At 37.0% G+C, this 24,298-nt stretch overlaps 1 protein-coding gene across 40 annotated transcripts in view; it reads right to left on the bottom strand.

Annotated features, from left to right (window-relative positions):
• The window catches only part of SORBS2 (sorbin and SH3 domain containing 2), a 204,819-nt gene that overhangs the window by 15,179 nt on the left and 165,342 nt on the right, over positions 1-24,298 (bottom strand). For 28 of the 40 annotated variants that reach the window (XM_028165371.2, XM_007177890.3, XM_007177897.3 and 25 more), the window contains 8 exons: positions 21,455-21,642; positions 15,082-15,170; positions 13,677-13,723; positions 9,193-9,307; positions 8,979-9,107; positions 7,638-7,841; positions 4,066-4,842; positions 2,143-2,337 (listed from right to left, as the gene is read on the bottom strand). In XM_028165371.2, coding sequence (XP_028021172.2) covers positions 2,143-2,337; positions 4,066-4,842; positions 7,638-7,841; positions 8,979-9,107; positions 9,193-9,307; positions 13,677-13,723; positions 15,082-15,170; positions 21,455-21,642 — 1,744 coding nt within the window. Of the gene's footprint in view, positions 1-2,142; positions 2,338-4,065; positions 4,843-7,637; positions 7,842-8,978; positions 9,108-9,192; positions 9,308-13,676; positions 13,724-15,081; positions 15,171-17,534; positions 19,116-21,454; positions 21,643-24,298 lie in introns of all 40 variants that reach the window. The other 12 variants (XM_007177905.3, XM_007177906.3, XM_007177909.3 and 9 more) reach the window with 3 other exon arrangements.

Genomic DNA, 24,298 nt, shown 5'->3' with positions numbered 1-24,298 from the left:
GCTTCCACTGCAGCTTGAGTCCACATTGCTGCAAGACTCTTTTACAGAATATTCTTAGATGGAATTGGAAGCTCAGCTTACAGCAAAGCTGAGGATTATAATAATTTATATTATGAAAACCCAATATTTAAAAGATGCTCAAAGACTAGAGAAAATATTGGATTCTGATTTATATATCAAACTCATAATTTATATGTACATTTCAGTCTTCCGTCATCTATAAAGTCGTGGTAAATTTTACTTCCATGGAAGATTTTGGATTGCATATGACAGACTTACATTATCTCAGAAAATACTTTAAAAGAACAAAATTGCATTAAATTAACATGAGTTAAGTAAAACAATGGCTGATAGGGGTTGATAACATTGTTGTAATGATTTCATGCATACCATACTATGCCTATTAAAACATTATTAAAATTTTATTTTCTTTTTGCTTTTAGTGCTAGGTTACTTTCCTTCTTTGTAATGAGCAAAATTTCTAACATTCTTGAAATGAGAGAAATAGGAAGCCTTCTTAAAGGATTCACATCCATTTTTTTACTGTGTCAGTTGTAGATTAAACTATAATAATGGCCTAAAATTTGTAGTTGATTCAATTTGTATGTATACTTATAAGCATAACTTCAGTCAACTTATATTCTTTCTATGAGTAAAAAATAGATTTATAAGGTTTTCAGAAAAAGTGGGGGATTAAAATTAACATTTGCTCTCAAATATGAGATAAAAAACTTCATTTTTCTGGAGTTAGTTATTTGATGTAGTTATTAAAGTATTCTTTTAAAACATGGTTACTGTGAATATCTCCATTCTCTCATACCATTCTGTGAACAACTGAAACATACAGAATGCATGAGATGAGCTTGGTTCTTGCAGGAGAACAAACCTGTTTAAATTCTGGTTTTGTCCTTGACACTACAGTGGTGAGTGTTCCATCTCTCTACATTAGAGAAGGCCGATGCTCAAGTTACTTGCCCACTTACTGACTGAGCATAAAGGCTGAAGAACAAGTAGGGAAAGGCAAGGAATAAATATTTTGGCCTTAAAAAGAGAACCACAGAGAGAGGAAAAAAGGCAAATTCTTAGTCTCAGACATTATCTAAAGAATTATTATTATTTAAAAAATTTCCTAATTATTTCCTGCCAGCTAAGATAAAAACCTCAAAGGGCAAAGAGCAATATGTCTTTAAAATATACTACATTTTTTCAAAGATTCCTTTTCTACGTAAGATAAAATTCACGTAGATGGACTATTTTGGTGGATAGATTTGGTGATGGGGGTTTGGAAGATTGCATAAATGGCATTTCTCAGGTGTTGGTGCTTCCTAGTTCAAAAACATGACTCTACCAGAGCCTTCGTTTTGTTTTGTTTTTGTACTTATCTGCAGAGGCTCTCATTTCAAGTTGAGAAGATTGAGTGTGAGGTTGAGTCATTATTTGAAGTCCTTTTGTCTAAAGGAAAAGGTTTCAGGATCATTCTGGACATAGAGAAGTAAAACTTTTCTGAGATGGATTGATTTCCTGCTGTGGTTGTCACTGAATCTCTTTCCAAGGCCAGTCAATAACTTTGTTAAAAATCTTTCATCATGGTATCCTAAGAGGGAGTTAAATACCAGCAGAGCTGCCAGCCAGCCAGCAAGTCTCAGAGATGGATGCTTTGTTAACTGCTACAAAAGAAGCCTCCTTTCCACGTCCTCATTAGTTTACTTCAGTTTTGTGGAAGAACAAGGCTCAAGACAGTGCCAAAGATCATCCAGCCCTTAGGCCCTGCTGAACCTGCTGATTAGTTGGGAAACTTGGGAGGCAATGAGCCCACTAAGAAGTGACAGAGGATGACAGGCACACAGCTGACACCTTTGGATGGGATGGTTCTCCTGCTGACCCTCAACTTAAAAAAAAAGTCTAATAATCACTTTTTATTCTTATATGAAGTTTAGTTTTTCTCCTCAATCTAAGTATAGCTGCTATGCAAATATATCTTTTAAATTTTTGGACAGAGGCCATGCTAATGATGTTAAAAGTTAGCAACCAATATTGAATGACTTTTTAGATCTTGTAAGATGGCACGAATCTAAAGACGTACATCTAATTAATTAAGTTCATTGAAAGACATGCAATAAACCACACTCAAGATGCAGTTACCTTTAATTTTGGTGAGCTTATCTCCTGTTGATAAGAGTATTTAGGGAGGAGCGGAGATGAGTAGGGCTGGGTAGGCTGAGAAAGTGTGGGGACCAGGTCAGAGACAGTGGCCAAGGAGGAATGAAAGGGAAGGGAGGAAAGCAGAGAGCTGGGAAAGGATGTAGATGTTCGATCTCCCGAAGAAAATGAAGATGGCTTAGATATTGAGGAAAGACAAGATGCAATTATGCTTGTGTCCAGAATGAGGTTACATGCTTTTTAGAGAATACCCCCCACACCTAAATAATTTTAAAGTTACTAAATACCCTGGGGTATGTGACATTTATGACAAATTCTTGCTTTGAAAGCACTAACTTTTTCTTCTGCATTTGATTCAAAATTCCCATTGGGTATGATCCGTTTCACTTTTTTCTGATATGAGCGGCTGGAGATAAGAACCCCCATAATCTACAATTGTATAATGTAATTTGTGGGATGGGTCCTTCTAAACATTGAGGAAGAAAGTGTAAAACCCTGCAATGACTCTTTGTAACTTGCTTGTGACGTAGATCACAATTTATAGTCAGTTGGCTGCAAAGCTAGGGGAGTTACGACCCCTGCCCGTGCGTGTGCGTGCATGGCGGACACTGGCTGTGAAACCCACCCCCTGAGCACCACGCTGGGGGTGCTGCCTGCAGCCGGCAGTAGCGGTTCCTGCGAACCAAGCCACATGTCTAATCACATCTTAAACTTGATTAAATTGAAGGGGAAATTAGTTATTTAAGTAATTGACTTAGAAATCTGCTTGACTTACTGCAATGAACGAATGATCTCTATTACTAAGCAGTGTGTTTATTTTATGCAAATGCAGACATGGCTACGTTCTTTGTCCAGATGACATTTTCTCACCTGGTTAGGGGACAGCCAAGACTCAGGGTTTTGTGGGTGTCCGGCGGCCTAATGGGCACTCACCATTATTTAATGCCAAGAATACCCCATAGAGACCAAATGCCTCTACATTTGTTATCGGTAAGATCTTAATTGGAAATTATGGGGTTTTAAAACTGATTTTCATTGTTAAAGATTTCTAAGTAGAGGAGCCATGGGGGAAAGTGACTTGCTTAGTGGCATAATATGAATCATTAATTTTGTTCCATAATTTCAATATTTGCCAGTAATCATATTTGCTTTCTAATTCGCAGATTAAATATTTGAGACATCAAGTTTTGTTTTTCTCTTTTTTGAAAGAGAGAAGCTTACAAGCTAAAGATTTAGAGCATTTCCCTCTTAACTGATTAAAATTATTGCCCAAGGTTCTTTGTTTGTAAGGTGAATATGTAGGACTCCACTCTTAGGGCGTCACCAACTTAAAGCCATTACCTCTTCAGAAAGAGTTGAAAGGGAACTGCAGTATATTTTTCTTTTTTGTTTTCTTTTCTTTCTCTTTCTTTCTTCCCTTCTTTTTCAAACTGCTACTATATCAAAGATATGGTGTATAGTTTTCTCACCCTGGAGGTGAACTAATCTCTCTGCGTAGCGATTTCCTCATCCCGAAAGTGGGAATAATAATATAACCCACCCTACTGAGCTTTGAAAAGTAAAGATGTAGCGTTCTTAGAAAGCTGTCTGACACTCAGTAAGAGCTCAACTATCAGCTATTATTATGAATATTAAAATTAGAAAGACTTTAAATTACAAAAATGTTTAAATATGGATTTATAGTAATAAATAAATAATGGAATAATATCACATATTTACCTCATCTTGTTAAAATTTGGTGTGTTTCTATCCATCCCTCCACCCCTACCTCATATAGCGCTGTGTTTCTTGCATGGAAACCTTCTAAGACAGTGTCAAAATTGATGTTTATTAATATGGTTAACTGTACTAGCTAACCGTAGTAAGACTGGTTAGTTCTTCAGGAATTAGGCAAAATTAGAGTACCTCTTCACTGGTTTTTGCTGCATCGCTGTCTTCCTTAGGGCTCCTAGGGCCTGTGGGCATTGCTATTGGAAATTTTAAGCGGTCAGCTTCCCTCTCCTCTTCCTCCTCTTCTATGTGCAGGAGTGGTGTCACCTCTGTGCCATCATGGCCACACCACAAGGCATCTGGTTCTTGAGACTCTGGCCCTCTTCGGATACCTGCCATGACCCCCTCATAGATGTCCTCATCTTCTTCTCCAATGACGGGGAGGGTTTGGGGCAAGGGACCCACACTAGCGTGTGCAGAGGTCACAAACTTATCACCTAGGACCTCAGGTACTTTTTCAGGGCCTGCAGAACCCTTTCTCATTGTTGTCAGATCTGCAAGCTGGTTTTGAGGTGTCTTTCTGGAATCCTGAAGCGGCGCTGCCTCAGGGGGCTGGGTTGCAGCTGAGGTCACACCCAAGCGGGGGAGAGGTAGCAGAGAGGAGGGTGGCTTGGCAGGTGCAGATGCTGGCGGCAATGGGAGGGCAACAGAGGGGTCCTCCTTAATTTCAAGGGTGATCTCCTCTGGGGTATTTGGTTTGGCTTGGTCAGCAGGTAAAACTAAAGCACCAAGCTTCTCTAATTCGTCCAATATGTTGTCCAGAAAAGGAGGTAGTGTTGGGGCCAAAGGCTTTACCAGTGGACACTTGGCTGTCAGGGACAGCCACCCCGGGGTGATTCCCTGGAGAGCTCCTTTATCTGGGCCACATGAAGCTTTGTGCAAGGGAGGGGGGACTGGTTCGCTGGAAGCCAACTTAGAAATGAGCAGGATATATGCAGTTAAAAAAACATGAAAATAATAATAATGCATTAAAACACAGAGACAGAGAAATGCAGAAAGTTATGATGGTGAATATAAAAAATATTTTATGCTATGGTCTAGATTTGCTTATATTTTTTGAATTTAAATACATAAAATAATTAGTATGTTAATTAAAGATTTATCTGAATACTTTATACTAGTATTTGGAAAAGGTCTATTAAATGTCAAATGACAAGATAAAGCTGTCATAGAGATTATAAGAACAGACAGCAAAATCTTTAGAGATTTAGTTTAATAGACTACTTCTTTCAAAGCAGGTTTCCAGATATTGATTTAATATAAATGACTGAAATAATGTAGAATGAAAACCAATAATTAAACCTTTTTTATTCCCAGAATCTGTTTAGTGTTCTTTCTTCCTGTGCCAAATCTTTTGAACCTTCATCATTTTCTTACTTGGGTTTGCGAGGTGATTATAACATATGGCATAAAACATTTTTACATCATTATATGTTAACACATTTCTAAATGAATAAGTTCTGAGAGATATTTTTTAAGAACAGAAACCCACGATCAAAACGAGACTGAACTTACATAACTACTATTTCAAAGTTTTAAAAAATCCAAAGTAAATTTTGACATAGAAAGGGAGCATATGATGCGAACAGGAGTAAACTTCTGCTAGGACTTCCATTCTCTTTTTCAAAAGCTGGACATTTTATATAATCTAGTGGAGGTCTAATTTATGAAGCTTAATCTCCTGAAGTAAAAAAATACTTCTGTATGTCTTAATATTATCACTATATTTTGGATACATTGAACAAAACAGAATTTTTTATGTAAATTCATTAAAAGTTGTTCTAGAAGTGTTGCCTAGAAACATTCTAATACATTTATGTATTGTTTTTGGACTAGGAAGAATGCTATATGCTACACATATGAAGGCCTTGAGAGAGGCTGGTGGAAGACATTTTGCTTTGGTTCTTTCCAGGTCGATGATTTGGGTTTGGAAAGAAAAAATCTTCAAGAAAGATTGCACTTGCTGGTTGATTGTTTAGGCTGACACGTCACCAGTGCACTCAGCACTCTTCGTCCTTGGGCCTTAGTATGGATCAGTGCACAGTGCACTCTCCACTTAACTTTTGACTTCTGTCCTATAATAGGAGTGGGGCTTTAATAGAATTTATTTAGAGTTTTTAAAAACGGAAATGTGATGTCGTGTCACCATGGGGTGGGATAAATGAGATTAAATGTCACAGAACACTTGTGAGCACCCTTACAGAAGATTCAAGACTAAAGGCTACCTAGCACCTTTAGTGTTAGGAACATTACGTGGCTGAGGAGGAAAGGTCTTTAAATTCCATTATCGTCATGGCTACTGCTACGCCATGACTACCTGCTGCTACTACTACTCCAGCTCCATGACCGCCACAGTCACGAATATCCATGTTAATGGGTTCAAAGTGCTTAGCCTTACCGTGGACTTGCTTCTACCGAAAGTTAAATTAAGTATCCTGAGATACCTATATCACAAAAATATACCTATAATACAAACATCATATAATTATCTTATCTTCCAAAAGCATTAGAATTGGATTCTACTATATTAAAGGCAGAAATATCAGAAATAATATCAACTTACATTTGAGTCCCTCCTAAAATAAAGATAGTATGTCAAGAAATGTGATTTGAGTATGTCCAAGAGTGATTCATAAATCACAATGAATTCCCTCCTCTATTTATAAATATCAGTTAGAAAATAGTATATTTAACGTTTAGTATGTTTTGGGTATCATGGTTTAAAAGTACATTACAGTTCTTTTTCTGAAAATGATTCAGTTCAAAACTACTGAGAAGTTCCCTTCATTTAGCCAATGACATCATAGTATACATTACCAGTTGGTAAAACCATTAAATATTTTTCAAAATTTATGAACGTAAGCTTTTCAACGTATTTTTCCCCAGCAGTGAGAATAAAACACTAATTAGTTTTTAGTGAAATTTGTACATTTCTCGATTTATAAAATGTAAAATCTGGTATTCTAAGAGAAAACTTAGGAAACTGAAAATACATTTAAATCATATTCTCAGCAAAGATTAAAACATTGTGATCTAAAATATTACATTGCCAATATTTTGACATCATGTAAGAATTTCTTAAATTTTAAATAAGCCTTTGTAGATACATACTTATTCTTTCTTAGAAATATTTATTTGAAAGTACAGTCGCTTTGAAATTTATCTGATAGTTCTTTTAAGATGACTGAATGGTGGATAAGACAAAGATATGGATGAAGATTCTTTTCTTTCTAGCAGTAGAAACTACTAAAGGAAGGATGTTGCCCTCTAAATGCTGAGCTCTGCTAGTGAAGTAAATGTACTAAAGAAGATTCTGGAAAATTTTATAACCAATCAGACAAAATTGGAAAGTACCAAACTGTTCCATTATCCAATGATAAAGGATTGAGAGTAATTGCTCAGCAACCCAGTCTTCAAAGAAAACTAGAATAAATAAAATGCCTAGCCTTAGCCCTATAAAAGAAAATGCTTCTCTTAAGATAGTAGATTCTTTATGTAGTTTCCCTTTATGTAGCTTAAACCTTTATGCCAACACCCATAGGAAAAATTAAATTATATTGATTTGACCTGGCACTTAGAAACATAACATGTAATTCTTTTGCTTTGCCATAGATATGATGTTGTAATCTAATGTCCTAAAATCATGTACCGATTATGTTACTCTGAGCTCCCAAATATTATACTAATATGCTAGAATGTTTTCTTACCTTATTTGAACTTAAGCTGTGGATTCTATCACTAGAATAGCTGTGGGGTATTGGAGGGTCAGGGTAATCCTCAGCACCTTTGGTTGTATTCTTCTTGATGACTTCTACATAGGAAACAGGGAAGATGCCTTGTCTGTTGCTTCCTGGAATTTTACCTTCATACCAGTTTTGATCAACTCTTTTAAGAAGAATAATTCTATCTCCCTGTAATGAATATCAGGAAAATGCATTAGAAATAGAGATGTGATAACATAAAAATTATAATTGTCAATGTTTTCTAATAAACAATAGTTTTCCATCTGGGAAAGCCTTATACTTCCAGTGTTTTGTTTTCGTTATAAGAATGCAACTAAAGCCTCAGAGCTTACTCCCAAATTATGGCTTATCAACATATATGCGGTTTAATCATCCATTCACAACATTAGAATCTTTCCTAAGGATATTTGGCCTTATACATGTTCATACTGGTACTGTGGGAAATGACATGTGTAAGTTATTTCAAAAAGCACAGTAGTTTAACCTGCAATGTGTCGATGACAGTACCATCATCTGATCACTGACAGATTCAAGGGAATGAACTTATGTAGGAAGAGCTTCAGAAAGTGCATAGCTTGCTGTGATGGTGTATCTGAAATGGGTTATAGTAGTCAACCCCTGGAAGGGATGAAGTTGGATAGCACAGTGTTTTTCTTCTTTATCTGCATGTTCTGAGTTGTAACAGAGTGAGGCTAACAGGATGGGGCAAAGCTAGCATTCTAGATAATGCATAGCTGTGGCCAGGGCTGACATCCACCCGGTCTGCATCAAGATGGTGTAGCACCAGCATCCATTCTGATTGGTGGGTGGCCATGCCATAGCGGTCAATAATATTTTTTATAAAACCCCTGGCTTTTGCAATGATAGAACTTTCTACAGTCACTATTCCTGCTAGCTGCAGGATCAAGCCAATGCCACAAAACCCAGTTTAAATTTTGAATTTGATATAATTTTTGAATAATAAGGCAGCAGAAGAACACTATTTTGAACTGTATTAAAGTGCTATTTTCTTTTGATGTTTCCACATGTACAGCTCCTGATATTTAGCCCGAGGCACCCCTTGGAGACAGTTTGGAGCCTCCCAGGCTAAACCACAGAGGGAAAGTCTCTCTGAGAAGCTTTGCATCCCACAGGGACCTCATCTGGAAGGACACAGGAGTGGCAGGTAACAGTGACTCAGGGCAGCCTGATGGAGTCCTTTGCGGAAAATGAGGGGGACACAAAAATGTCTAAGGAGAAAGATGACCTATCTTAGTTTTGAAAATATACAGCCTTTCAAACGCACCAGTGAAGAAAGCAGGTTACCTTTCTCAGCGATAGCTCCACATTTGTGTCAGCGCTGAAATTGTATTTGGCTACAGCTTCTCCGATTTCTCCAGGCTGGGCTGGGGGAGGCGGTCTCGCAGGCTGTGCTTTTTCAGGAGGTGTGAGTTTCTATGAAGGAGAACAGTTATTTATGCTTGACCTGTGGTAACCCTGGAAACAGCAACCACGTAAGGAGGAAGGGGAAGGGACTTACCTCTACGTATGAGATTGGGAAAATGCCCACTCTCCCGTGGTGCTCTCCCTCATACCAGTTTTGATCAATTCTCCTGAGGATGTAGACAGTATCTCCTTTCTTAAATGACAGCTCCCTAGAAGAGATACATTTAAATTTTTTTTTTTTCCTGATGTATGGCGATTATTCTTAAGATCAAGATTCTCACTAGATCTGTATGTGGCTGGGAAATATACTTCCAATATTGAAAAAATCTGTTGAGTCCAGTTAGATGAGGATTTTCCTTGAAAATTTTTAGAATTCCTTTGAAACGTTGTAACTTTAGAAATGATTTCAAAAAGAACAAATGTAAACATCACATCCGATTTAAATCACAGGCAGATTAATATGAAATTTAAAGGCGGGGACAGACTTGCTGTCTAGTCATTGGTTTATAGTAGAGGAGTCCTGAAGCTTGCCATAAGGCTGGATTTATTCCGCACTGATTTTTACTTGTCCTGAAGCTAGTTACCTACTTACTTCTCTTTCTCTCTCTTTCTGTCTCCTTTTGATATGTTAAAGCTTACAATAAGGAAACCAGTATCATTTAGCCTTAGCACAGAAGTGCCAACGTGAGAAAAAATTTTATTTGTGGATCCTTGAAGCTGGTTGACAGGCATTTAAGTAGGATATCTTGATAATGAATTTATTTTGTGAAACAGAAAAGATTTTATACTTTGGTTTTTCAGTGAGGCACAAAAATAAACATTTTTAAAATGTGGAGTATAATTGACCTGTAACATTATATTAGTTTCAGGTGTACAACATAATGATTCAGTATTTGTATATATTGCAAAATGACCACCACCATAAGTTGAGTTAACGCTGGTCACCACATATGTTACAATGTTTTTTTCCTTGTGATGACAACCTTTCAGATTTACTCTCTTAGATGCAGTACAGTATTATTAACTATAGTCACAAAGATAAACATGTGTCAAGTGCAAAGACATGCACAGATTGCTTGTAACCGCCTTTATATCTTCTGTTTTTTAAATATAAAAATATTTTCAAGAAACTAACTATGCTTTTCCATTTGGGCTGTTTCTAAGGAGACAGTAGGTAAATTGGAGTATTTAATTTTAAGTTATAAAGACATTAGTCATCATAAATAATTCACGCCTAAATTCTCACCCTCACTGCTTCAGGTTTTCATGGCTTCATCCCCCAGGTAATTGTGTCTCTGTGTTATTTTGCCCCCACAATTATGTCTCATTGGAGGGTACTTATTTCAGATCTTTTGCCAAGAGCCCCATTTTCACACACATCTGCCTTCCCACTCCCAAATCTTCTGCGTTGCTTTGTTCAGAATCTTGAGTTGGATCATTTATGTGTGCAGAATATATAATGGAGACAGGTTTATATCAGATGTAGAATAGTTCATGTTGATTAAAAGAATTAATTGAAAAAAGTTGCATAGTAAAAAGAATTATTACACATTTAGAAGTGCTAAAACTTTCACATTGAATCTGTGTTAAATTTTCAGTAACCCTAAAAGCAAACAAGATTCACAGGGCCTTACATTCAAATACAGTACTTCCCTCTTTTATGCAAGTGCCTAATGTAGAAAATAAAACCCAAAATGTTTAATGTTTACAATCCAACTGTTTTATTTACACCAGGTATGTTTTATTTCTGGAAATGAGAGTAGGAAGCTTAGCTTAAAAAAAAAAGTATATAAGAGACAACTAATTATTTTTCTTTTAAGTGTGAAAAGATATCTTTTCTATGTGTAAAGACTTGTATTTAAATTTTTGAACTCGTCTAGAAAAAAGGACAGTGGTCTCACCCTCCAGTTTTCAAAATTATGTTCGTCTCATCTCAGAACTAGAATTTCTAAGAGTCCCATTTTGACCAGTGTGCTCCAACCAGCGCCTACCACCTTTGACCAGTGCCACTGACAACCTTTGAGAATAGCATTTCCTCTCATTTTCCTCCTTAACAATTGAGACATTACGTTTGGTGAGTTACTTAGGTGTCTTTTTGAAAATTAAACTTTCTTGTGTTAGGGAAAGAAAAACAGCTTTTAAAACAGATAATTAGGGCTTCCTTGGTGGCGCAGTGGTTGAGAATCTGCCTGCCAATGCAGGGGACACGGGTTCGAGCCCTGGTCTGGGAAGATCCCATATGCCACGGAGCAGCTGGGCCCGTGAGCCACAATTACTGAGCTTGCGCATCTGGAGCCTGTGCTCTGCAACAAGAGAGGCCGCGATAGTGAGAGGCCCGCGCACCGCGATGAAGAGTGGCCCCCGCTTGCCGCAACTAGAGAAAGCCCTCGCACAGAAACGAAGACCCAACACAGCCATAAATAAATAAATAAATAAAAATTAAAACAAACAAACAAAAGAAACCCCCCATTCATTTGGCCCACTATCCCCTATTAAAAAAAAAAAAAAAAAAAAAAGATTATACAAGATGCAAATATTTAAAAAAAAAAAAACAAAACAGATAATTATTTGAAACAGAGATATCTGTCTCTTGTTTGTAAGATGTTACGCACAAAAAGCACTCACATCTCTTGCAGGACATTTGGTCCTGCCCAAAATGTCCATGAGACATTTGGTCCACATGAAAAGGTGCTTGATATCTGGTCCTGTCCAAAACAGTTTGGCATGAACCAAATATGCTCATGGACATTTTGGATAGGACCAAATGTCTGCTAACTCTCACATCTAGCTAATGATTGATATGACTTAAAAATGTGGCTATAGTCCTCCTGAAACTTTCAGTGCTCTCTGGGTGTGTGAACCTTTTTTTAAAACTGCATGAGTCATCCATAACCTTGATTTTTGTGTCAGGTACATAACTACGTTGGGGGTGACAGACAAGCGCTCTTTACATCTCCTGAGAACAGAACAGGAGGAATGTGATTAAGCTACAATCAGATAAATTTATTGATGGTATGGGGGAAACAATTTTTTTTCTTACTAAAATTATGGGATGATTTCCATGGATGATTGTTCAGTCCACTTCTCTGGAGGCTTATAATACAATTAGATTTCGTTGGTTGAGGAAGACCTTTGTGAAAGTGGGATGGTGCAAACAGCCCTTCGGAACAGCTGTGTCATTTACACTCCCATGGGCAGCGTGTGGGACAGTGGGTTTCCCTGAACCTTTGCCAACGTCAGACATTGACAATGAGGATGTGGTCTTGGAGGAGGGTGAGGGGCTTGGTACTTGGAGCAAACGCAATCCAGTGACAGAGTCAACACCACAAACACCTTTCCTCTGCACTGTACCTCATCTTTCTTTCAATGCCTGTTTCTAATTAAGGTTTCTCAAAAGCTTGTGAGCCCTGGGCATATTTTATATGCCCTGTTATTCCTCAGGGCTTCATACATCTAAGGACACTTTTGATTGATTGTCACAAAGAAGAAATGAAATTTACATGTTTTATGTCATTATTTTATAAAAGTGACATGCCTTGTACAAATTATCACACCATATCCAAAGAACAGTAGCTAGGACCATAGTGTAGTAGAAACAGAGCAGATGTTACTTATCTCATCAAAAAAAGTTGTAAGCTTTCCTTCAGGATTTTTTTTAACCCCAGATTTAAGTCATGTTTGACATCTTCACTTCTAAAGAGAATTCTCTTATTTAGTTAATTTAATTCCCAAATTCTGAGTGATTTTATTTTTTATGTCTTCTGCAAGAGATAGATTCTTTAACTATTAATTCATATAATATGCATTTTTATGAATAAATGCTTTGGTTATTGTATATATATTCAGCTAAACAGCACGGTATAATTTAATGCCAATATCTTGAATTATAATGGAGACCAAAGTTTCTTAAGTAAGGTCTGTGACATGGGCCATAACAGAGCTGGAAAACTCACTCCTATTTAAGCCTCCTCATGTGCTTAGTACTAGCCTTCCCCAACCCCATGCTCACCTGATGAACAAATTACCCCCCCCAAAAAAAAGGTAAAAAATTTACGACACAGGAGTATGAAAACACCAACATCAAAAGACCACAGGATAGAACTGTGCTCAGAGTCTCTAAGCTCTGAGTATTGAGAAATGGAGATTTTACTGCAGGATTCTTCACACACAATTCTAGTCTTTAACCACAAACTATCCTTAATATAGTTGGATAAATAAATGATATAAAATTCTCCAGTTAAGTGTTACTCCCCAACAATTTATTTTTACTTCATTCTCCACATGAAAATTGTAGAAACAAAGATCCTTAATTTTGTTTTGTTTTTCCTATCCTTTTGAACTCATTGTGCTCTAACATGTTTGGTGTATTTTAAAACTCAATGTTTCTCAACTAAACTCAAAATGAAAATAAAATTACCCACATCCCAATCAATTCAGAAGGAACCATTTAGAGTAGATTGCTGAATTGGGAATTAGGTCTTATTTGTAACACATCCCAGTGCAATATTTGTCTTTTAAAGTATTATTAATGTATTTAAAGTCAACTTAAATCATATGATGAACACTTATCTTACTTACTTGGATGTCTGAGCCTTAAAATCGTAAACAGCTTTTGCAGGCAATTTCTGAAAATGAAGGAAATGGTTAGCGCTAACTTAAAATTATGGATTTCCTATAAAAAAGCAGTTGCACGTGAATTAAAGAGAAAAGAAACCTCAAGGAATGATTAAACATATACAATTTAAATCATTTATGCAATTTATAAATAAATCAATTAGTTCTTTATTTAGATATTTAAACTATAACCGGAATGTAACAGATGACTTATGCACCATAACTATTGAATATCATATTTCATCTTAGGAACTAAGGTAAATAAATGCCATAACAGGGGAATAAAATGCCTGCAGAGGATTCAGTCCTAAGTATAATTTTGGCTTTTCCTGGGATAATTGTGGAAAGTCAATTGCTCTATGTCCTAAGTATTGACACAACTTCTGAATCATAATAAAAGGACTGGAAAAAGTCATGAGGGAAGTCATTACCCCTTTTACTAAACACTTATTGACATAGTAGCAAAGAAATATTAGCCCACTTATCACTGAGAGGCTCGTTAGTGGCCAAAAGTATAGGCTTGGTCATTTTATATTCCCTGGAGAGTTCAGGAATTCTTCAGCACACAGTAAACCAGCTGCTTATCTTTGAGTTATGATACGATGTGACTCGTGCCCACACTCAAGCTTCGGGGCCCACAGATCTGCCTGGGCCACCTGTAGCTACTTCCTCTCTGATTCCAGTAATCCCCTCACCTCACTCTCTTTCCCTGTGACTTTGGGCAACCTGGATCATTTCTGACTTCTTTGGGGGTCCACAGGCCCTGGACTATGTCAGACACCTGTAGAGAACTTTCTGGAGTGGCTGCCAGTCCAAGACCAGCCTTCAGTTTCTATCAAACTTTCATGGCTCCAAGATAGTACTACAAGCCAGACCTCCAGCCCTGGCTCAGGACCATGGACAAGAGCCAGTAGGTAGGTGGTTCTCAGGGGCAGTGTTTTTTTTCAGGGATCCTCTCTAACAAAAGCAGGCCAGCAAAAACTGTTTCTATGGAATTTGTATTGATTGGCAGCATGGCTGACCTAGGGCTGTCCCCTATATCACTGGGCCAGAAATTTGTACAGGGGAAACCTTCTTCCTGCAAGGGGTGGCCCAGCTCAAGACTCTTTAATTTATGGGTGTCAGGTCAAGACTCAGAGAGTCACTGTGAAAACTGGATTACAACTGGGGGAGACCTGCCGCTAGGGTCAGAATGCAGCTGGCTTCAAGTCCTTTGCTCGGGCTCCAGGGAAAACTGTTTCTAGTTTCTCTGCCATCACTTTTGTGTTTTTAATCTGGGTTCTTTACTGGTTTTGGACGTAACTTCGGCTGGCAAGTGCTTTATCAAGTATATTGGTGAAAAAGACTCAAATGATACTAAACAGACTACCTCTTTTTCTGGAGTTCCTCTTCTTTCCCTTGGTGCACTTCTCCCCAAATCAGTCAGTGTGGATGAGTAACTTCTAGGGGACTCATGGTCTATTGGAAAGGACAGGGCCAGAGTGAGTATCCACTTAAGCAAAAGCAGACTTGTTTAGCCATTTTCCCTGGTGGCAACTATTTACCCTTCACATTTGGAGAGACACCGCAATGGAAAACATGGGTCTAAAACTCATGGGTAATTATAAAGTTGTGATATAAGACAAAAACAGAGCATTTTAAGAGGAAAAATGGATATTTTTCCATTTTTTCCTTTTTCCTTTTTCTGCAATACAAGATTACAGAAGTATTATAATCATAAATATAAATATAATTGTAACATTGCTGATATAATTATACTGTAGCACCTGGTATAGACAATTTGCAGTTACAGGGATTGTTTACTTCAAAGATTTAATACTTTCTTTCCTTTTTGCCACCAGTTTATAATTACTGTGATAGGGCCTGGAGAAGATGGAGAAGGTAGCAATGACTTATAAAAACTGAAACATGCTGTGGAACAATTTAAGAACATAGTAATGAAAAAGAGAGAAAAATAAAGTATGATGATGACAGAACTATGTCATGGCCATTCTCTTCCCTCTTTTTCTCTGTTTTTAATTACTTACTGAGTCTGAAGATGGCATCTTAAAGCTTAAGGCTTAAAAGGCCATTACCTGTTGCCTTCCTTTGTGTTCAACTATCTTATTAGAAAGTGAATATCTATTCCAATAAACAAAGGGATAAAAATTTTCTAAACAATGTGTTGCATTGGTTGCCAAATTACCTATGAACTATTGCATTGTTTTTGTTCACCTTAAAACAAAATATACATGATTAATTACATTATAAAATAATGATTGCAAGTATCTATTAATGGTATCTTATATCTCATGCATTATACGTGGAAATGTAACTGATATTGAATAACTGGAAAAATAGCTAATTTACTAAAACATTAGGTTATGACATGTCTCAATCAGTGAAGATTTCAAATTGTTGGCATTGATTTAGAAAATTTGAATTTTCTGATTTTGAAGCATGTTGTATACTATAAATGAAAGCAAAGATAAATACTAATAAGATAAACAAATTTGTGCAATGGTAACTAACGATTGGGCTATATATATTACATTAATATGAAATCTGAATTAGGTCTCTTTTTTGCCTATAGAGATTATATTCTATGCTACAAATTCTGAATTACATGAGTTTGAATCTTGTTTCTGCTACCTACTGTCTGTGTGACTTTGGTCAGATTTCTTGTCCTCTTTGGGTATTGATTTCCTCAACTGTAAAACAGTATTTACAATAATATCTATCACCTAGGTTTATGCCATGTTAAGTAGATAATGTATGTAAGGCACTTTGCAGTGTCTGGTGCATAGAAAACTCTCTTGACAATACAAGTTTCAGCCTGGAATATTCATTCCAGCTTCCTGAAATTTACACAGTAAACAGATGCGCTTTAAGCATTAATGAAAAGAATTGGATAAAAATATCAAAACATCCTGTTTTTCAGTACCGTAAACCTCAAAAAATGTCCTCTGTATTTGAATTGCTATTTGGCCTTGTGTTCCACTTTAAGGAATAATCCATCTATGAAAATGAAGTTGAGAGTCACTTTTATCCTAAATAGTCTAACTCAAATGTCAGTATAGGGTTGTTTTAGCAGAAATAGAAAATAAATTAATTAAATAATGGAAAGGAAGAGGAAATGAATACAATGAATGATGGAAATGAGACTTATATGGAGAGAGCTTAAAGATATATTCACAAAAATTTTATCCCAATTGTATCTTTTAAATGGAGAAAGTTATTAAACAAGTCCTATTCTCTTTTAATCGCCAATCAATTACTATATTACATATTTTGGTTTTGCTTCCTGAGTGTTTTGATTTAGTATCTTCTATATAGAATGTCAGCAAATTATTTATTGAATGAATGACTATAAAGTTAATATAAGAATCAAGGAAAAGACTGTTAAACTATTGGTTTTGATTCATTTTACAACAAAAAAAGAGCTAATGCAAAGTTGTCAGTTTCTTAAGGATACTGATATTCAATTATGATTTTTGCCTTGAAATTCTTTTAAATTGGTAAAATAAGTTTAATTGGTTGTTTCTATGTAACAGTTGTTTCAACCCTAACATCAAGCTACAAAATGGTTTTCCCTTTCGATTTTGAATGAGTAAATTTTTGTGAATTGATGATCACTTTAAGCCACACATCAAGTCCAAATATCCCATGAGCAAATGAGAACTATTCAGTAAGGCATATTTGCACAACAAGCATTTGCTTCACAATACATAATGAATCCAAGTGGTCTCACAGCTCAAGAATGATGAATGTAGGAATGGAAAATGAAAGAGCTGGAGGGTGGGCATCTGAACCACAAGGGAAAAGATAGAAAAGTTGATCCACCTTGGAGGCTCAGTGCACTGTCGTGGTCTTGGTGGTGGTAGTTGTTGTTGGTGTCATCTTGGAAGGAGGCACTGTGAGGCATTCTCCCACAATCGTTCTGGTACAATGGACAATGAGTAGCACCTTCTTGAGATGGTGGGTGGAAAGGCTGGTGCATGGGGCTCCTTTTTAGAGCTTTGAGTGATGAATTCCTTTCAGGAATATCTGGCAGCAGTTCACTGATAAGACGGTGCAGTATACTGTTGTCTGGCAAACTTCCCCTTCTCTTTTCAGCCTTAATTTGGTCACAGATGTCTTTAAGGGCAGAGTCCAGAGCCTCAAATACAGACGTTTTACATTTTGACTTTTCCACCTGTTTTTTGGGAGTGGAATTTTTTTTCCTCCGGAAAGGCACGGGACTGACTAGAAATGCCAGTTTAGAAAGGCCAGGGTCCGTTTCTTGTCTTCTGGGCTCTTCAGTATTTTCATGTTTAGCTCTTTCATGTTTTAACATTGTTGTAAATCGAGTATAGGAGGCAGGGCATCTGCCTTTGCAGGAGCTGATGAGGTGCCGGTGATGGTGGTGGTGATGGTGGTGGTGATGGTGGCTGGATCCATAAAAACTTTCAGAGGATGTGAAAGAAAAGTGATCAAAATCACTCTCACTGCAAAAGGACGATCCTTCTACATGAATGTAATCACTGTGGTCAGACACAACTCCATCCTGGTCACTATCAGAAAACTCCATATGAGTTCTCGGCTGCTCGTCACTGGTGACTTCAATGTGGATCGGCACCAGGGTTTTAGACTTGTAGCTTCGTTGTACCTGAGAAGGGTGTCTACTTTGATTTTCTTCCTCCAGCAAAGACTCAATGGAAAATCGCCTTTGGGGACATAAACCATTTTGTTGTGGTTCTAGGGTTACAGGAGATAACATTTCATCTCCTAAATTTGGCATGGATTTTGACTTCTGAATCAACTTTTCAAATTCAGAAATGCGGGTGGGTACCATGTCCCTGGGCACCTCCTCAGTGGAGGACTGGCTGCATCCATGGAGCAGGCCCTTGTGTTGCTGCTCCTTTTCATACTGCATTATTCTTGACTTTACAGAGCAAATCACCTCTGAATTCATCAAATCCTTGCGGTTGATGCGGTGCATTTTCTTGTACAATTTTAGGAACCCTGGGGCGTCGTGGGCTGACCTGTGTCGGAGCCTTGATCTGCTATTACTGCGGCCCTCCTGGATGTAGGGGGAAGCCCATGTTATGGGGCAGCTCTCCTTGGAGTCCTCTTCACATAACAGAGAGCCCATACTTTCTGACTTGGCTTTCGGGTCAGGAAAACTATCGCAGTCATCGTTTAAAAGGTCATCGCAACTACGGGATTTGATTTTGGGGGAAACCGTTTCTTCAGTGCTGCTCCAGACCTCTGCGTTTTGCCGGGCCATTTGCCAGCCATTTTTGAAAGTAATGGCCCTCTGTGAGTCATGTGGGATGTCCAAATGCTGTCTGTAAGTGTTACAGTAATCTAACTCATGGGAGGGGTTGCCGTTGAGCCCTGAGTAACTGCAAAGGGATGGACATATTTTGCTATCGTCCCCACCTTTTAGTCCAGGGCAGCGTGGTGGAAGAGAGACGTTGGAGAAGTTAAAAGGCTCATAAAGAGGACAGCATGTCAGTTAGCATCAGATAGCACAGCAAAGAGAAAGCATTTAGTGGAGTTTCATCTAGACACTGATTGTTATATGTGTAGCTTCAACTTTAGAGAAAAAAGCCTAATTCTAAAGCAAGGCAATACTTTGGCAATAAATGTAGCTTTGCAGATGATAGTTAACAAAACCATGTATAAAAAGTAACTGGTGTCGCTAATACGCCTATTTCTATTGCATATTTCATCCATCTTTCTGCAAATACGGTATTCAAAAATCCAGTAGTGCCTTGTAAGCTAATAGCATGACCTGGTAGTGATTTAAAGGTTTTGTAATTAATACCAAAAATGCTATAGATTTAAACATCTTAATAGGGTAAGGATTTGAATCTTATTTGATTTATAATAATAAAGAGGTAAAGAGTAACTTATAAATTTACATTTAATTAATACTCCCATAACCGTATCAAATAATTTTTCATGGGCATTAGATAGAAAAAGCTATAAGACAAAATGTTTTCCCAAATTGCAAAATCAAGTTCAGTTGCTGTGAACTATTGCTGCTAATATTTTTCTAAGAAATAAACCCAACTAGCACCTCTTTAAACAAATGAATTTACCTCTTTAATTTCTCTACCTTCAACCTCTTATTAGGCAGTTTCCCATAAGGATAACTGGATATAATGTAAAACTTTCATCAGAGGTAAATGCACTTGCTTTTTTCCAGGAAGGGTCTTTTTAAAAAATCATTTGCAATATAATAATGTAGAGCTAACCCTGACATCAATTTCGAATATCTATGGAAATAGTCTTTTCTTTTGTGTTGCTGAGTTAATTAATAAATGAGAGGCCAAATTACATCTAATGGGACATTTTCTTCTTAGAAGTAAGCCTAGTGGAGGAAAATAGCTCTATTGACAGCTCCTGCCTTCTCCAAATTCTTCAAAAGTAGATAAGCACATTAAGTAGCTATGTAGTATTTGAGAAAGGAAGTTGACTTAACACCCCCTAGGATAAAAACAAATATCTAAATTAATCAGAACCCTTTTAACTTTTGGGTGGTATCCAAGCATAATGAGTCAATGGCATTTCATGACCTATTGGTTTCCTTGGGATATTTGTTTATATAAATGAGTAGAATCTGATACAGGTACGTCTGTTAATTTGAGGAATGGTACAGTGAAAGGGGATCCCTCCCTGTGAATCTCCCAGTAAGTAGTCACAGCTTTACTAGGCCACGGACAAGAGCTAGCACCTCCTGCCTATCCAGAGCCCAATCATCAAAACCAAAAATCTTTTGCACACAGACCAGCTAACTCTTAGCTTTAATTTCATGTGGCAACACTTTCAGTGCCTACATTCAATATGTGTAGCTGAATCTCTGCTACTTTATGGAAACTTCAGTTACAGCTCACTTTCTTCACACACTTCAAATTTCTTCTCTCTTATGTTTCAACCCCAGAGGATTGGAGGAGACCCTGAGTCCCCAAATCCTAGGTACCTATGGATACTGGTTCAATCCTAGGTCTCTATCTTGGGGATATTCCTGTTACAGCTGCAGTAATGTGTAACTAAACAGAGACTTGAAGGAGTGACATCTTCCTTTCAACACAAGTCACTAAATTTCCAGAGAGGAGACAGGCCATACAGAAAATTGGCTTGGTGATATCTAAACTTTACAGTTATGGCCTGAAACCAGTTAGTTCTTACTAGTGGACTGTTTGAATTGAACACTATGTTACATGCAGAACATGGATATTCTACTGTATGTATGAATATTGACCAAAATATAAAGCAAGTGATTAAAGAAACAACTTTCATAGGTTAGACAAACTTTTGTCTAGAATTAAATAATTTAAAAAATCCAAAACCAATTTATGTTTTAGGCAGCAACGTTCTCTGTTGCTACTTCTAGTTTCTATTCTATAAATCTGATTAATTTTTCTAGTTGTAGTAACATTAGAAAATGTTGACAATATGCAAATGTTAGGAAATGTAATCTTTTAATAGCCTGACAATACAATATTTGATACTTTAAATTTGTTCCAGAAAACACACACAATATATTTGGAGAAAAGAAAGCATTAACAGATGATAAGAGTCCTTTAAGCCACTCAGATGGTTCACCATCCTGATTTAGTCTGTGTATAAAGAAAGCTATTGTTCTGAAACTATATTTTATTTAAGACACTATTTACATGCTAACTATTTCTGGGTAGTTATCATTGGACCAGCTCTCCCAAAGTTAAAACTTAAACTAGTAAATTGTTTATATGTCATTTATTGCTGCTCACCTTTTGCTCTTGATGGGGAAGAAGGAGAAGAACTAATGAAGGACTTTGTCAGGGTGGTGCTTGATCCTGGGAGGTCTGCTCGACCTGGGCTAGTTCTGCTTGCAGTTGGATCCCCCAAGCCCCTCGGCTGCCCCACCGCAGGCTCACTCTTCCTCCTTTTCCTAAAGTCACTGGCCATGCTTGCAGAACTGAAAAAAGGAATCAGCTTCAGTTTGGTTGGTGTTGCAGGGGGTTCAACTTTGAATCAGAAAGACTAGTGGAAGGTGCTGGTGGCCATGGTATGCCTCTTATCCCCCATCCCCCAAACTGCATTCTTAGGAATTCATTCCTTGGTATTAAAAACTATTTCTTTATAATCACCTCTTTGAAAATTAATAGACTCATCTGCAAACAGTGACAGTTTCACATCTTCCTTTTCAATTTGTATTTCTTTTATTTCTTTTTCTTGTTTGATTGCTGTGACTAGGACTTCCTAGACATTATTTTTTTAGAGCAGGTTTTTTTTATCTTAAATTCTTTTAGAGCTGTTTTATGTTTACAGAAAAATTGATTGGAAAGTACAGAGAGTTCCCATATACTCCCTTTCCCTTGCACACATTTTCTCCTGTTACTGACATCTTCTATTAGTGTGGTACATTTCTTACAGTTGATGAATCACATCGATATATTATCATTAAATGTAATTAAAGTCCATTGTTCATATTAGGGTTCATGTTTTCTGTTGAACATCCTATGGGTTTGAAAAATGTATGGTGACATGTGTTCCTCATTACTGTATCACATAGAGTAGTGTCATTGCCATAAAAGTCGCCTGCGATCTACCTCTTCATCCCTCCCTCCCTATGAACACGTGGTGACCACTGATCTTTTTACTGTCTCTAGTTTTACCTTTCCCAGAATGTCATATATTTGGAACCAACAGTATGTACCCTTTTTAGATTGACTTCTTTCATTAGCAACATGCTCTTAAGGTTCCTCCATGTCCTTTTGTCGCTGGATAGCGCATTTCTTTTTATCGTTGAATAATATTCCATTATATGGATGTACCACAGTTTGTTTATCCATTCACCTATTGAAGGACACCTTGGTTTGCTTCCAAGTTTTGGCAATTATGAATAAAGCTACTATAAACATTCATATACAGGTTTTTGTATGAACATAATCACCTTTTAAAGTAAAAATTCTCTATTAGTGTAATATTTTGTTACTGACAATTCAGTGTTAGGATTTTTACCATACATCTTTTCTCTATACAGAACAGTTGCAACAACATGAATACATCTGCAGGAGGGATGCCAAAATGGAGGAAAGGATTGGAAAAAAGGAGGAAATCTGGTAAGACCAATTTTTCTTACCTCGAGCTTTCCCTATGGCTTTTCCTAATAATCTTAGCTTTAAAAAACTTACACTGCAATTCCAACATTTTTCTGTTTAAATAATGAATGACCAATAATCTGGTCATCAAATAAACTATTAGAGTCCTTTTACCCGGTTGTATTAAAAGGTGTCGACAGTCTGTAAGGGCAGGGACTTTTTATCATGGTTCTGGATCTGAGTATAATATCATTTAAGACAAACATTAGTGAAAGAATATATACCTCACATAGCATGCTGTCTGTCAAATCATTAGATAGAATTCCACCACCACCAGCAGCAACAGCACACCAGCTCCTATGAACCAGCAGTATGCTATTTGCTTTACTGTCATTATTGTCTTACACAGCATGCACAGCAACCGCTGAGCTATGTGCTGTTGTCACTGTTTTACAAATGAATAAATGGAACCTGCAAGCTTTGCAAGTATAGAGGTGGAGCCAGACCTCAGAATTTGTCTGCATTCTTCTAAAGAGGACACCCATGTTCGCCTAGACCTCTTTTTGCTGTCATTATCCTGTCACATGAGTGTCTCTGTGTCTCTATGTAAATCCTTAGATCAGACTAGAACTAACTAAAATTCAAACATTTTAGGTGCATACATAATTGTAAAAGATATAAAAGAAGGGGTTCAGGGAGCTCCTTTCTCAGAGACATTAATGCTGTTTAATGGCACTCATGAAACCAAGGTACAAAGGACCCAGTTTACTTTTCCATTTATGTTGATAGAAATCTGTGGAAGGGCAAATTATTGTTATATAAATATTTGTTGTTGATGATATGATATGGCTGGGAGTTTGCATTATTCATTATTGTCCTTCTACTGTGTCTGAACTTCTGTAATATTTTAAAGTAAGAGTGATATTTAAAGCCTACGAACAGAACTTGCCTTGGTAGACTCTTAGGGCAGTTAGGACCTACAAGTTATTTTGGTTCGATTCTACTTTGTCCTTTGCCAACTGTGTAAACTTCGTATGTTACGGAGCCCAAGTTTCAGTTTACTAGAGATAAAATCTTAGGGATTGAGTATGTTTCTGTACTTAGAATGCCAGGTATATAGTAAGTTCTCATTTATCAGTTGTAACAGCATTCCTGATTTGTGTGGTCAGAGTATAATGAACAAACATATGTAGAACATAATTTATAAAATTTTTTCTAACTTATTACAGTTTTTTCAAATATATCATCACATCATCTAACAATATTGAAAATTAGATGTTTATTATCCTTATCTAAGGAGAAGAAAACTGGGTATGGAGGAGACAGGGAAGGCAAGAATTTCTCAGCCTGTAATGGAATCTAGAGTTATTTTACTTAATTTTTATACATTCTTGAATATGGTCATATAAAATGATGCAGAAACAAGTTAAAACAACTTCATGAATTATGGTGCTTAAAATAAAGATGAGGGATAAATAATTTTTCATTTCTATTTCACTGAAAAAGAAACCACTAGTATAGAATATCCTG

Source organism: Balaenoptera acutorostrata, chromosome 21 (assembly GCF_949987535.1).
Source record: "Balaenoptera acutorostrata chromosome 21, mBalAcu1.1, whole genome shotgun sequence".
In the NCBI taxonomy this organism is placed as follows: Eukaryota; Metazoa; Chordata; class Mammalia; order Artiodactyla; family Balaenopteridae; genus Balaenoptera; species Balaenoptera acutorostrata.
Note: the sequence above shows the minus strand (reverse complement) of the source record. Positions and strands in the feature narration are given on the sequence as shown.